This window comes from Lissotriton vulgaris, chromosome 1_1 (genome assembly GCF_964263255.1).
Source record: "Lissotriton vulgaris chromosome 1_1, aLisVul1.2, whole genome shotgun sequence".
NCBI classification, from domain to species: domain Eukaryota; kingdom Metazoa; phylum Chordata; class Amphibia; order Caudata; family Salamandridae; genus Lissotriton; species Lissotriton vulgaris.
Window position 1 is genome coordinate 1,666,649,099 of NC_141685.1, and position 15,867 is coordinate 1,666,664,965.

The 15,867-nt window shown below is 40.6% G+C and overlaps 1 protein-coding gene across 2 annotated transcripts in view; it reads left to right on the forward strand.

Moving 5' to 3' along the window:
• KLHDC10 (kelch domain containing 10) overlaps positions 1-15,867 on the forward strand; it is a 323,217-nt gene that overhangs the window by 106,231 nt on the left and 201,119 nt on the right. For both annotated transcript variants that reach the window (XM_086918903.1, XM_086918904.1), the window contains one exon: positions 6,313-6,534. In XM_086918903.1, coding sequence (XP_086775029.1) covers positions 6,313-6,534 — 222 coding nt within the window. The remainder of the gene's footprint in view (positions 1-6,312; positions 6,535-15,867) is intronic.

Genomic DNA, 15,867 nt, shown 5'->3' on the forward strand with positions numbered 1-15,867 from the left:
ATTATCAGCAATAAAACATGTTGGCCGTTCGGGTTAAGATGGTCTAAACGGGACCCTTTTGTTTTAACTCTTTGTTTTAACTGGACTCTATCTAAAATAAAAGATAGAAGTGAAAGGTGTCCGTAACTCTTTTTTTTTAACCTTGGGAGAGTACACTTGACCTCCTTGGTATAACTGGGCTTTAGTTGGTATCACTTTAGTTGACACACTTTCTTTCTCACCTCACACATAGTTGGGAGTTAGGTTTTGTTCCTTTATGTCAGGAAAGTGCCAATGATGACAAAGTGAGCTAACTGGTGAGCACCTATCCACAGCTAATGTAATGTAATGTATTACTTGTAAAGCGCACTGTTGCCAGCCGGCGTCCTAGAGCTGTATACAGCTGGGGAACCTGTCCTGGCTTTCCCTGTGGGATGGTCCCTATTGGGAGTCCCCAAGCTGGAGCCAGGCATCCCCGGCGTTGATGGGGCCGTTGTGGAGATTAGGCCAGCTCCATTGGTGTTGCTTACATGAGGCACTTCCTGACTCGCCTCCTTTTTTTTTTTTCTAGACCCACGTAGTTATTAAGACTTGTGGGCTCCCGGCATAATTTGGTTTGGTTTGATTTTATAAATGCATTGACACTTAGGGATGGGTATAACTAGTTTGTCATTCCTGTGCCACCGAATAAGAATGGTTGCGACCCAGTTGGAAAATTGAACTTGTATGTTTTAGCATGTAACCAGGCTTTTGTGTTTGAGACTGATAATCATTTACCTGGATTACAGCAATGCACTGCTTATGGCAGTCAGCGATACCCTCTTGACTAAACTTCGTCATACACAATACAGCTTCCTAACTTATCTGTAACCTTTCAGCAGGCACTCCTTTAGCCTCTATTCTCAGAAAGCGATTGTTCTTTAACACATGCTGTCTCATCCACAAAGCCCTATTAGGTAGATCTCCTCACTATTCGAAGGACAAATGATGCTATTATTGTCCTGTACCCACATTGAGATCTAGTGACAAAGCTTTCTTGTCTACTCCTTGGATTCGTGCCTCAAGATATGGAGGCAGAGCTTTTTCTTGCAGTGCCCGAGGGCATAGAATCAATTTCCTGATTATCTGCATAGCTGTGTGGACTTCACTCAATTTAGGAGATTACGAAAAACAGGGTTATTTTAATGACTTTACTTGAAGAGGCCGAGCACCAAGATACACCTGCGGGTGTCATTCATTGCACTTTACAGGAAAATATAACATAACATGACATGGATGAATTCTATGCTACTTATGTTAGTTACTTGGTATCGGGTAGGTTTTGTTTCCAGGTCACATCCTTACTCATTGTAGCTGGCCTCGAATCAACATGTAAATTATTTTCGCGATGCCTGCCCCTTTGTTGCTTTGCGCCTGCAGTCATTTAATTTGAGATGGTTATGTTTAGAAGGGAGTGTTAGGCAGTCTACACTGGTGTCTTTTTATTTAAACATCTGATGTACTGGTGTCTTTTTATTTAAACATCTGATGTAGGAGTAGAAGGAAATAATTTATAAAAAGGCTCTATAGTTTCTTTTTTTTAACCCCTTCCCTGGGCATGACGGAACCATGCCGTCATGAGACACGGGTGGCAGGTGCTCATGACTGCGTGGTTCCGTCATGCTGCGGCCGCTCCGCCCACACAGCACTGATTTCCCCCGCCTGTGCGGGCGAATTAGTGAGTGGGCGGGGTCGTGGCTGAACCACACCGTCAGGAGCACAACTCGCCCGTGACTCATGATGGCATGGTACCGTCACGAGCATGGCGGCGCTGCGCTCACCTGCCCACACTCCCAGCCCTGAGGCGGAATTAGCACCGCGGCCAAGGGGTTAAATACTTCAACTTCACAAAATAATAGCTTTGCTTGCTCTCTGCCCCAATCTTTTCCACATTTGTTTTCCGTATTGGTTTTTGCTCCTTTCTTTTCATAAGTTACCTTTTGTGAATGTTTCTCTGTTTGGAAAGGAAGATGAACATTCGATGTCCTGCACCGGCAAAATTATTATTAAAGACGGAGTGCTGAATTAAATACTTATTTATTCCTTTTCACCAAAGAAACTGTCAATATTGCACATGGACCTTCACTTTGCTCTTGCATAGGCCAAGACCCTTCTGCTAGAGCAAGTGACGGAAACTATTTAATCGAATCAAAAGGTCAACGGATTTAAATAACTTTCTGGTTCAAGATTATTATTCTAGGTATAAAACTGGCAAATAAGTAAATAAAAGCAGATTTTAGGTTACTGGAACTACACCTAGTATGTCCTCCACCACACCAGGAGGATTGGATGCTCTTGATTTTAGTGCAAGCTTCCCACTTCCTCATTCTGCTTATAATTACATCTGATGTTTGTGTAGGAAAATACTATTTTGGTGGAAAGCTCTATATTTTGGTTTTAAATCTGTCCACGCACCATTTGTAAGTGCATCCCTGTGTTATGACACCATGGGGAGGGGTGGAGGGATCTTGATATTTCTAGATCTAGATATTTCTAGATCTAGATCTAGAGATTTCTAGATATTCACTCCTACAAGCTTTACCTTTCAAGAGAGCAAAGCAAGATTTTGAGAAGACAATCTCTCTAAATCAGGTGTTTGGGCTTCACATAGACGACCCAAAGTTTTACAATACTCCAGGTAAAGTATTGCGTTCTCTGAGTAAACTTGGAAATGCAAATAGAAAATCTGTTTGTTTCAGAAGAGTGATACAAGCTGCACTACGCTATACATTACTCTGCAGTGTCTTCCAAGGTGTATTGCAAAGAAACGTCTGATGGGAGTACAGTTCCATGAAGTGTTGCCCACATAGATCCTTGGAGCATATGCTTGATAATTTATGGAACTAATCTGAATACTCTTTTACTTGTTCAATGCTTTTAGTCTCAGAAGGAGTCAAAGTAGCAAAACAATCCTCCCAAGCTAAGGATGATTAACATAGCCTTGACAATGATTGTAACATCCTAGGTCTGGTCTCCTTCAGACAGACCCTATCACCACATTGTACTATAGGAACACACCAAGTGGAATTGGGTAAATCTTACTTTAGCAGCTCTGACCATCTGGAGGTGGCTGCCAGGAACCGCTCCTTCCCTCCTGATATGAGAAATGTCAATCTACTTGCTCAGGAATGTCTTCCAACAGAACCATGAAATACTAAAATATATTTTTCTACGGTCTTCTGTTTTTCTTTTTTTTTTCCTTGTCTGTCTTTTTATTGTATAATAAAAGCAAAACATACACATAACAGGGTCCGCGTTTGTGCATAGAAACCTTGCGTAATTTTGTTGGAATAATACACTAGCATAAGTCAAATCGGTACAAGTAAGTATGCATCAATTAAATAGCAACAGATATTCACAAAATACAGTAAATTACAATGAAATTGTATATAATAAATGTGCAATAGGCCATCTAGATACACCTCAAGAATGAATACTCTAAAGAACAATCCACAGGAAAGAAAAATCCATGTTCTACAGTCTTATGCTCTTGAGGTTTTCCACAAAACACCGGTTTGCCACTCTGAAAACAAAAAAAGTCTAGTATTAATTTTCTGATATCACAAGCCAGAGATAATGTGCTTGGCTTTCTTAAATAAATGCACACTGAAATTTGTCTACCCTGTTCAGTCAGTTCTGTTGATCACATTACTTCTGATATAAATTTCCAAAACTCTTTTTCTTTCACCCGAGTGGCCATGGGTTGTTGGCTTTTGGACCTATTACACGTTTCCAAAAGGATTCACACTTAGCTGCTATACAGACTGAATGTGTCCTCCAGGTTCCAAGGCCAAATCCTGTATCCCACTCTAACAGTATTGATTTCTTTGGCATGTTTCCTGAACACATAGTCTGGCTTCTTTAAAGATTCCTCAATTGTTAGATGTCCTGGGCTTTCAGCATTCGACAACAATAAACATCATGCACTGTTCAACGTAAGGAACAAAGGGCCAGGTGTACAAAGCATTTTTCCATTCACAAATGGCCCAATTCGCAGAACATATGCAACTAGAAAAATGTTTTTCCTGTTATCAAAATGCTATTTGGTCATTTTTTACCAAATCGTATTTTGCATTTGCGTTTCGATATTTGAAAGGGGCGTGTTTAGAGCTCCCCTTCCAAATATCCAATCTGTATGTTATGGATTACTGGTTTGAGACCGAATTCCGATCTCAAAACAGTAATAGTTTACTCATTTGCAAAGGGGAAAGGTTACCAAGGGACCCCTTCCCCCTTTGAGAATGTAAATAATATTTGTTAAGAGCAGGCAGTGGTTCCGCAATGCAATAGATCTCGCATTTACAAGAGTTTGAGCTATTGCATTGTAAATAACAAGAGCTTAAATTCTCGCAAATGCGAGACATGTTGCATTGCATATACTTTTTGTTTCGAAGTGCCCCATGCCACGTTTGCATGTTAATAGAGGCCAGGCCCCTTTCTTTAGACGAGCGCGGCTAAAGAAAGGGGCATGGCCTCTAACGTGCAAGCACAGCATGGGGCACTTGAAAACAACAAAAAACAAGCATGCTGGAAAGCACCTACTGTGTGCAATAGGAGCAAGTGATTTAAAAAGAAATAATGCAAATGGATTGTAAATAAAACACAATGAGTAACACGGTCCAGTCCTCGTGGGAGGTTACAAATGTAGACAAGGCGGTACTAAGGAGGTACTACTAAGCTTAATCTCAAATCAAAAGCAACCATTTTAGAAAGGAAAGTAACAGGAGCCAATTGAAAAGATGGGCAGAGCTTAAATTTCATACCTCAGTACAGCATGTCTCGAAGAGACAGCGCAAGCGCTGCCTAAGCGAGACCTAAAAATTAAACTTAAACGTTTCATTTTTTTCTTTAAATTCATCACATTTTCCTTTGAGGAAAACTGTCTGCTTTTTAATAAAGCAATCTTTTTAAATAGATGCAATCACAAAAATGGTGGTCTGCTGAGCTTAGCAGACAAGCATTCCTGTAATGCCTGCAAGTCCTAATAGGGCGTAAATTGCGACCTTCCTTATGAAAATGCACTAGGTAGGTTTATTTACGACCCATTAGCAATCGCTCATGAAATTCAAAGGAGCTTCATGCATTAAATACCGATTTCCTAAGTGTTATTTGGAGATTATTGCAGTTAGCAAATCCGTATTCTTAATGTTTGTACACCTGGCCCATAGTTCTAAAGTCCTAAGTTTCTGATTGGTGCGAATTGCTTACAGACTCCTAGAGCAATTTCATAATCCTGACAAGTGATACTTTTTTGTGCAGTAACAGAACAAATAGGGAAGATATGTGGACATCAATTTTGGACTACATTTTAAAACTGAGCCTGCATTCTTTGTGGTGCAATTGGATGCTCACACCTAAGTCATGTTTTTGCTTTCTAGCTTGTATGTTCTACTACAGAAGACACATAGATTGTCCTGCCTTTCTGGATGTTGGCCCTCAAACTGAGGATATTTGGGATAAAGTCGTCAAAGTTGAAAAGCTTCTATATTTGGGGGAAAAAAAATTCTGTGCCTTTTTAAAAGCACCATGGCCTTTTTAAATATTGAAAATGTATCTCTGACAATTTTATGTGTTTCATACAGACAATATTCGATTTCTTACATCATATTTTGTATTCACTAGGTATGTTTTTTATGAGACTGTAATCTGGTCATCCGTCTTTACATTTACAGGAGTAGGGCGGGCCTCTCCTGCAAAATGAAGGTTTCAGTGGTCCAACAAGCTTCAACATGCCTTACTATGCACTATCCTCTATCCTCTTTTCTCTTGTAATGTGATGAGAAGAAACCGTTCATACCTCACCACCAAAGGTGTATTGTGCGTAATACCTTAGCAGAGGCTCAGTTTTTACACTAGTTAAATTTAGGTCACTGATACCTTATGTTTTCCAATTGCTAAGCTTTTTGTGTGACAGTGTTTACTTACTGCAATGTTTGTTGGTTTCTCAAATCTATTTAGCAGGTTCATCAGACCTGCATGTAGACATTCATTATTACATGTTGGAACATGCATTTTAGAATTTTACAACGGTTTGGTTCCTATATTGTAGAAACATAAATGTTACTTATTTCTGGCAGAATAACAATCTTCGAAACAAGTGTTTGACCTCACCTGTCCATTTCCTTCTTTCTTGTCTCCATATTGTTTAATTTTGCAATTCTTTTAAATCATATGCTGTAATGACAAGATTACTATGCTTTCTGCCTTTAGATAAAGGGGCACTTGTGTCTCCTTTCTTTTCTCCCAAAGGTTTGCTGTGATTTTTTTAATCAATTTGTTTTTTCTTTACTCTAGGCAGCAGATCTCCTCCAGCCAGAAGCGGGCACCGCTGTGTAGCAGATAATGCCAACTTGTATGTGTTTGGAGGGTATAACCCAGATTATGATGAGTCTGGAGGTCCAGAAAATGAGGATTATCCTCTTTTTAGGGAGCTTTGGCGCTACCATTTTGCAACTGGAACATGGCATCAGATGGGCACTGATGGATATATGCCAAGGGAACTAGCCTCCATGTCTGGTAAGTAATAGAATAAAGGGGGCTACAGGCTAACAAATCCCAGTGCAAGGAGGAATCTGAAATGCAGTACTTGGTCTTCTCCTTGCAGTAGGATTTGTTAGCATGTAGCACCTATTAAGTGAAGTGACTTTATTAATGTATCTCCTGATGAAGGGCAATGTGCAACCAAAATACATTGAGAGCATCAAATTTGCTGTTGAATGAATTTATGAAGTTAATTGGGAATTTGTTACCAAAAAAAAAGTCAGAAGAGAAAATGAATGCAATAAAGAATATTCATTTATATATTTACATCAGACACAAGGGAATATTTGTGAACAAATGTTACTCATACATTTTTTTAGTAATATCTGTTGAAGACCTTAGAGGTCCCCATAGGCTGTAACAGGAGACTCACTGCATAATTGTAGTTTTTGTGAAAACCTAGTCACACACTGGTAAAGATGCTGGAGGCTTATTAAAGGTTTAGATATATTTATTGTAGATAAAGAAACAGGTGAGCGCCAGGCAGTACGACTTCTCTTCCAGGACATCAGTGGCAACTAACGCCCTGGAATCGAACTCTTAACAACACAAAAAGTATTCTATGCCACGCTCGCAATAATACAAAAGAATCCAATTAAAGGGTCCTGTACAAAGTAAAATACATATACAACACATCCCCCTCTCTTAATAGTAAAGGGAAAAAACAAAATAAAACCAATTGTACAGGGATGTTAATGACACTATTTAACATATTCCCTGAGCCACACTGGAAGAACTCTTCTCCTCTTACCAATGACACCCTTGTCGTTCTCACCACCAAGCTGCTCAGTGTTAACATGCTCAGTGTTACAATTAGAGGTGCTCGGTAACCCCATTTCCCCCCCCCCCCCTTCCCTTCCCCCAAACAAGGAGTAGGATCTTGAGGAAGAAAAATATTTTCTTCAACTGTACTAGATGTCTGACTTGCTACTGATGGTTCATTTCTCTCAATACAATTTCATGTTCTACCACCATTCGTGCTCAAATCAGCTTTTAAAGCTCTGTGCTCAAAATATTCCTTCACCCACTCAAAATTTGAGGGTTGAGTCACAATAGGTGTATTAGTGTCATGTTGTCGTTTGGGATCCAGAGCAACATTTTTAAGATTCCAAACTCTGCCATTCTTAAATATTATTGCATTACAAAGAACCTCAGCAACTTGCTGTGATTCCTCAAACCTGCTTCCACCCTTTGGAACTTTGGGTTTGAATCAAAAGACCAGTCAATCGCCAACCATTACAGGAACATGTTTAGTTCCATGACCTATCATAATACTCCTTACTCTTCGTATGTGCAGATATCAAATTCCTTTTTACTTCAAGAGGTGACCATTGCTCCACCTTACCTTTATATAATCCATTTTGGGCTAAACTTGCATCGGGGTGTCCTTCCCCATATCATTATGAAAGGTGACAAATTAGTTGCAGCATGTGTATTGGTTCTGTAAGCCTAAACTGCTTTTTGTATTTCTAATTTCCATTCCAACCCTTTATTTATTGCAGCCTGAATCACACCTTTTAACACACGATTAAATCGCTCCACAGTACCATTTCCATTCCCACTCTGGTTGTAAAGTGATGTCGTTTTGTGTCTGACTCCACACTTCTGAAAATAATTTTATGCAGCATTTGAAGTGAACTGTACTTCATTATCACTTAACACATATGCTGGTAAACCTTCCAAAACAAATAGTTTGTCCAAAAAGTTTAAAACCGTGTGAGTGTCCACCTTTTCCACAATCTTCACAATAGGCCATTTAGTAAACAAATCAATTACTACTAAACCATATTCCTTTGATTCTCTTACAGGCCAAAAAATGTCAATAGCTATTACTTCCCAAGGAGGATTAGGAATAAGACTTTCACTCATTGGAGACCTCAAGGTCTTAAGTGATTTATCTGTAGAAGAGCAAACTGAACACTCTCTTACAAACTTTTCCACTCCTTGTCAACAACTGGCTACCAGAAAATCCCTTCACTACAATTTTTCTTCTCACTATTCCAAAATGTCCATCGTGGCACAATTGTAACGCTATCTTTCGTAAGACTTTAGGTGGAATTATTCTCTCACTTCTTAATAACAAGTCTCAATCAAAAGTAAATTCAGTACGTACATCCCAATAAGATTTCAACTCATCCTTGATAAGGTGTTTCTTCGGCCAACCTTTGAAAATATGATTATAATGTGATTGTATCACCTAATCTTTAGACTGTTCATCCAACCATTCAACTTTAGTAATAACTGGAGTACCCAATCTTGAACCAAAGCAATGCTGAAATCACTCCATGGATCATCCACACATTCCTCCAGAGGTAAAGGTAATCTAGACAGTCAGCAACCACATTGTCCTTGCCAGGTACATAAATTATCTTATAGATCTATTCCTTCATTCTCATTAATATTCTAGATAACCTAGCTGAAGCTCCTACACTACCTTCGCTGGTCAAAATCCTTACCAAAGGTCTATGATCCGCACAGGATAGTAACAGATTTTCCCCAAACAAATGCCCTGAAGTGTTCTAAAGCCCAAGGACAAGCTAAGTAGTAAAAGGAAGGAGTCCCAGTAATCAAGAAACGGTTTACAAGGCAAGAAATAAATCAATCACAAAAGAAATCTGTTCACATTGTTTTAATCACAATGTGAATGTTTGTTGCAGATATATAACGTATCTTAACACGTAAACATAGTTCATGTAGTGCCCCAAATAGTAGTAAGACAGGGGAGGGGGGAGTGATCCTGTGAGGAAATGGTGGAGGGAAGGAGAAGGAAATTTGTTGTGACAATTAAATCGGTCAATAAGCGTCATTCGTCCATACTACACAGTGTGTGTAGGAATGGGGACCGCAAGGTTCAATTTATCATTTCAACAGAACAACATACTCCACAAAGTTCAGATAATGAAAACATTAGGGCGTGGAGTTGATAATAAGAATGGTTGTCGACGTTTCGACCCTCTATTGCGCAGGTAGAATTGCTATCCTTGCTGTGGGGTCTTCATCAGGACGAGGGTGGGGACACACCTATTCAATGTAAATACATGAATTAAAATTGGGAAATGAATCCCTATATTGTTCCAAGGGGAAAGCACATCAGTATCAGCATAAGGTCATAGGGACTAGAATCATTCCTGTGACACAAAATTGTAGCAAGTGTGTTCATACGTCACACAGTCAATATCAGTATAACTGGTAGACCCAATGGGTATTAAGTGCATCTTAAATAAATGGAAATTACACTAAATTAGTTGATTATATCAAGGAATTTGTATGGAAGGAAGAAAGGAGTACAGCCAGTCCGAAGTGGCAGCAACCGGACAATTCAGTATCTGTGGGATTACTTAGGCTCAAGATATACCGAGCAATTATTCGGTGTTAGTAAGTTAAAATAAACTCACCATGAAGTAGTGTAAAACTGGACTGTGGTGCCGTATGACAGCGTGGTCCGAATGGATCGTCTATGTTATGAAAGCTGTTGATTTCCAAAAAGGGGCGGGCAATTAGACAATTGCAAATATACATTAGTTGAAGGTAGATTGAAATAAGAGTGGGGGGGCTTACCACGAATCAATATCGGGACGGCCCCAAAGCAATTTGGTGACGTGATCTGATGTATCAGCAGTTGTAGCGGAGCTGAGGAGTATAAATACAAAGGACCCGGATTTAGCAGAGGGGAGGCTAGCAGTAACACAACCTTTTAAAATTCATCAGCGAGTGGCACTCACCAAGAAGACACGATCCTATTATGGTCGTAGGGGGGTTTTGGCTCATTCACATAGGTGCTGCGTAGATCATTCTAAAAGTAAAGGACCAGAGTCTCAGCACAGGGGAGATTAACTGTGCAGTACCAATAGAATTAAATTAAAACGGGAGGTTGAACTCACCGGGCAGCAACGATCGGGGTCCGATCGTGAGAGGTCCGGATCAGTCGGACAGAATGCTTCGTGAAGTAAACTGCGAATAAAAGCGGGAGATAATGTTGTAGAATACCCATAGAGGGATGATTATCTTTACCCGTATCCAATAACTGAAAAAGCGCTTACCGGGTTAGAAATCAGTCACATCCCGCAACGAGCAAAGTTCGCAATGGCGATGCTCAGTTCCGGGTTTAGAGAGATCTCCATAGCAATGGAGTCACGTGGTGCAAAGCACCCGTGTAGACATAGTGAAAAGACTTCAGTTCCAGCCAAAGTGCGGTAACGAGGCAGGTTAAACCATTAAAACACGATCCATTGATTGGACAGAGAATTGGTGAATTACCTCTAAATTACCCTGATTATGCAGAGTCAAAGGACAGCAGTGTGGGTCTTAGTATAAAAGCATATCTATTAACTGATACTACATGCTAGTAAAGGGAGTTACTGAACTCTCAATCGAGTGAGGGTGATGTACCTATAGCCACTAGTATAGTTTCATAGTCTAAACATTCACAAAATTAAAACTCATAATTCACAGAGAAACCACGTATAGCACTTTTAAGGAAACAGAATGACAATAAATGTAGTCACGTTGGATGGTGACCGTGTCGTACCGAGATAAAGTATACCTCCCACACGGGGGTCAAAGCCACAGGTCATGTAGAACCTTTAAGCTAATTTCAAGCATATATAGTAGTAACCATACTTATGAGTGGGCAGTAGGTTGCATGGCGTACCTCTCACAAGAGGGTAAAGGCCATCCAAAACCATGTGACACTTTTGAGTAAACAGTATGGCAATGGATGCAATTCAGTTGGATGGTGACAGTGTCATAACGGGGCGTAGCGTACCTCTCACACGAGGGTAAAGGCCACAGTTCACGTAAATCCTCAGAGAATAATATCAAACATATATAATAGTAACCATACAACTGAAGTCTTTTCACTATGTCTACACGGGTGCTTTGCACCACGTGACTCCATTGCTATGGAGATATCTCTAAACCCGGAACTGAGCATCGCCATTGCGAACTTTGCTCGTTGCGGGATGTGACTGATTTCTAACCCGGTAAGCGCTTTTTCAGTTATTGGATACGGGTAAAGATAATCATCCCTCTATGGGTATTCTACAACATTATCTCCCGCTTTTATTCGCAGTTTACTTCACGAAGCATTCTGTCCGACTGATCCGGACCTCTCACGATCGGACCCCGATCGTTGCTGCCCGGTGAGTTCAACCTCCCGTTTTAATTTAATTCTATTGGTACTGCACAGTTAATCTCCCCTGTGCTGAGACTCTGGTCCTTTACTATTAGAATGATCTACGCAGCACCTATGTGAATGAGCCGAAACCCCCCTACGACCATAATAGGATCGTGTCTTCTTGGTGAGTGCCACTCGCTGATGAATTTTAAAAGGTTGTGTTACTGCTAGCCTCCCCTCTGCTAAATCCGGGTCCTTTGTATTTATACTCCTCAGCTCCGCTACAACTGCTGATACATCAGATCACGTCACCAAATTGCTTTGGGGCCGTCCCGATATTGATTCGTGGTAAGCCCCCCCACTCTTATTTCAATCTACCTTCAACTAATGTATATTTGCAATTGTCTAATTGCCCGCCCCTTTTTGGAAATCAACAGCTTTCATAACATAGACGATCCATTCGGACCACGCTGTCATACGGCACCACGGTCCAGTTTTACACTACTTCATGGTGAGTTTATTTTAACTTACTAACACCGAATAATTGCTCGGTATATCTTGAGCCTAAGTAATCCCACAGATACTGAATTGTCCGGTTGCTGCCACTTCGGACTGGCTGTACTCCTTTCTTCCTTCCATACAAATTCCTTGATATAATCAACTAATTTAGTGTAATTTCCATTTATTTAAGATGCACTTAATACCCATTGGGTCTACCAGTTATACTGATATTGACTGTGTGACGTATGAACACACTTGCTACAATTTTGTGTCACAGGAATGATTCTAGTCCCTATGACCTTATGCTGATACTGATGTGCTTTCCCCTTGGAACAATATAGGGATTCATTTCCCAATTTTAATTCATGTATTTACATTGAATAGGTGTGTCCCCACCCTCGTCCTGATGAAGACCCCACAGCAAGGATAGCAATTCTACCTGCGCAATAGAGGGTCGAAACGTCGACAACCATTCTTATTATCAACTCCACGCCCTAATGTTTTCATTATCTGAACTTTGTGGAGTATGTTGTTCTGTTGAAATGATAAATTGAACCTTGCGGTCCCCATTCCTACACACTGTGTAGTATGGACGAATGACGCTTATTGACTGATTTAATTGTCACAACACATTTCCTTCTCCTTCCCTCCACTATTTCCTCACAGGATCACTCCCCCCTCCCCTGTCTTACTACTATTTGGGGCACTACATGAACTATGTTTACGTGTTAAGATACGTTATATATCTGCAACAAACATTCACATTGTGATTAAAACAATGTGAACAGATTTCTTTTGTGATTGATTTATTTCTTGCCTTGTAAACCGTTTCTTGATTACTGGGACTCCTTCCTTTTACTACATTGATCACCCAGGTCCCAGTGACATTAGTTGGGTACAACCCCCTACATATATCCCAAGCACAAGCTAAGGCCTCTCTCTCAATGATTGGGTACTTACTCTCTGCAGGGGATAAAGCCCTGGACTAAATAAAATGATTTTCTCAGTCCCATTGCCCATTTTCTGTGAGAGCACTGCACCCAGTCCTTTGTCACTAGCATCAGTTGTCAAAAAACATTCAAAATGTGGGTCAAAACTGCTCAAAGCATTCACACTTCCCAAATCAGCGTTGATCTTTGCAAACTCTTGCACATTCATCCGACCATTTAAATTTTACATTTTTTTTAAGGAGTGAACATATATTGAATATTTTACTTGCAAAATTGGGTATGCATTTAGCACAATACTCTGTCATGCCTAATAAAGACCTGACCTCATCCTTACTAGTCGGAGCAGGTGAATCCAAAATAGTATTTGAGTGATGGTTTCGGTTTAACACCATCCTCACTTATTATATGTCCAAGGTACGATACTTTTCTTTGTGCAAATTTACACTTGCTTAGTTCTACACTAAACCCCGCTTTTTGCAAAATTTCTAATATCTCATTAAGAATACGGTTGTGTTCTTCCTCATTCTTAGCAGAAATAAGGATGTCGTCCTGAAAAACTCACGCCCTTCACCTCTCCAAAAAGTCTATGCATGAGTTGCTGAAAAACAGCAGCGGCTGAGGCTAACCCGAATGGCATTTGTTTAAACTGATCACACCCAAATGATGTAATGAACGCCGTGAGTTTCCTAGATTCAGGTGACAGTATGACCTGGTGGTATGCTGCTGATAAATCTATCGTAGAAAACCAGTTTGCCCCTCTTAGGGAAGAAACCATTTAATTGATCTTTAGAAGTGGAAATCTTTCAATGACGATGTTATTGTTAAAATGGTGCAAGTCTATGCATAAACAGATTCATCTGTTGCTTTTTCGTGCGATCACAACCGGAGAAATCCACTCTGAACTCACCACTTCTTCAATCACACCTTTTTTCAATAACTCCTGCAGTTCTTTATTAAGTTCATCTCGTATCAGAATAGGTATTGGCCTCACCTTATGAACTTAAGGCTCAGCCTGTTCTTTTAATACAATTCTGTGTTCGAACCCTTTAAGTGCTCCTAAGTTTTTTTTTTTTCCAAAAACTTTTGGAAATTTTCTTTCCAAAACGGCCCCCATTTTACTAGTCTCATCCATTATAAGCACCTTCTCCTCACTATTCGGCTCCAGAATGATATGTAGATTCTTCAGGTCAAACCAACTAAGTACAGAAGGACCATTTTTTTTCACATATAGTTTGCCTCTCGCAGACCTCCCTTTAAATAAAAAGGTAAGCCACCTGAACCCAAGCATGTCAATCTTCTCCCCAGTGAAACTTACCGGGTTCACATCTGTGGGAGATTAGTTTTGTCCTATTTTTCCCACAATTTGTTTTTCCAAACACTTTCATTAACAATAGTGAAAGGCGACCCTGATTCAGCATATACTTTCACTTTAACACCACCCAAGTATATCTCACATATTTGTTTCCCTTTTACAGAATTGTCCACAACATTCAAAAGATAGTTAGGTTGTTAACTCTTGACACAATTATCCTGATTCTCAACATCCCTGTCAGTTTCATCTTCATCAATACATACAAATTTGACATTATTCTTCCTACGGCACATCTTACTGAAATGCCCTACTAGACCAGATACCACATTTTTTTTCTTTAAGGCACGACCGTATTTGCTTAAAGCTCAATGATCTTTGCTATCACAAAGATCACACTTCCTCTCTTACATTTTCTTTCTGTTCCTGTGTTCTTCTGAGGTTGATTACGCCATTGTGCAGTCATATTCTGGACTTGGATTTTCGTTGGGTTTTGTAGTTTGAACACTCCTGTGTCTTTTTCTGATTCTTTAACAGCTGTTGCACATCTCCCCGACATTTCCGCCTTGCTAACAATTGCCATAATGTCATCTAATGGTGCATCTCCATTTACCCATAATCGATCCTGAAAAGAGGTATTGGTACTGTGCTTGACCAATTGGTCACGAATAAGATCGTCCTGTAAATTTCCAAATTTGCAGTCAATTGCTAGTTTTTTAAGATCAGCCAGCCAGTCATCCACAGCTTCCTCTTTATTCTGTTTCCTTTGAAAACTTGTATGTCTCATTACGCCAATGCACACCTTGGATGCAAAATACTTATCAAGGTCTTTTAGCGCAGCTTCACATACATTCTCTTCTTCCCCTGTAGCTTTGGAAATAGCCTGAAGTTGACGATAAAGATCCTTTCTACTTCCACTCTGTCAATTACTCGCTGTCAATTCCTCTCTGAAATGTCTATTAGTTCTGTATAATTGTTTTCCAAGAAAATAGATATATTTTTTAAATGTATCCAAGAAAAGATTGAGGTTCTTCTGCACTCCGTCGCTGTTTTCCACGCCCCCGAACCCCCTGTGCCCACTGCTCTTTTCCTGCCGCCGCTGCTGCCCCTGCGGCCCGCCTCCCCGGGCCCATTCGCTCTCCCCTGCCTCCCACCCGCAGCTGCTTCTCCCTCCCAGACCCCCTTAAGATGGCGGCAGCTTAGTGGGCGCGAGCAGCGAGCTCGCCTAAGGGAAGCCCGTCCGCGCCAGAACCCCTGGACACCACGGCACCAGACTCAACTACGACGGCAGCAGCCTCCACGCCGGCCGAAACCACACCTGCTTCCAGGCCACCCTGAAACGGACCGACGGACCCTTCTCCGACCGCACCTGCTCGATCACCTATGACCGAACCACCAAACCCCCTAGGACCGGACCCAACCACCTCTGATGC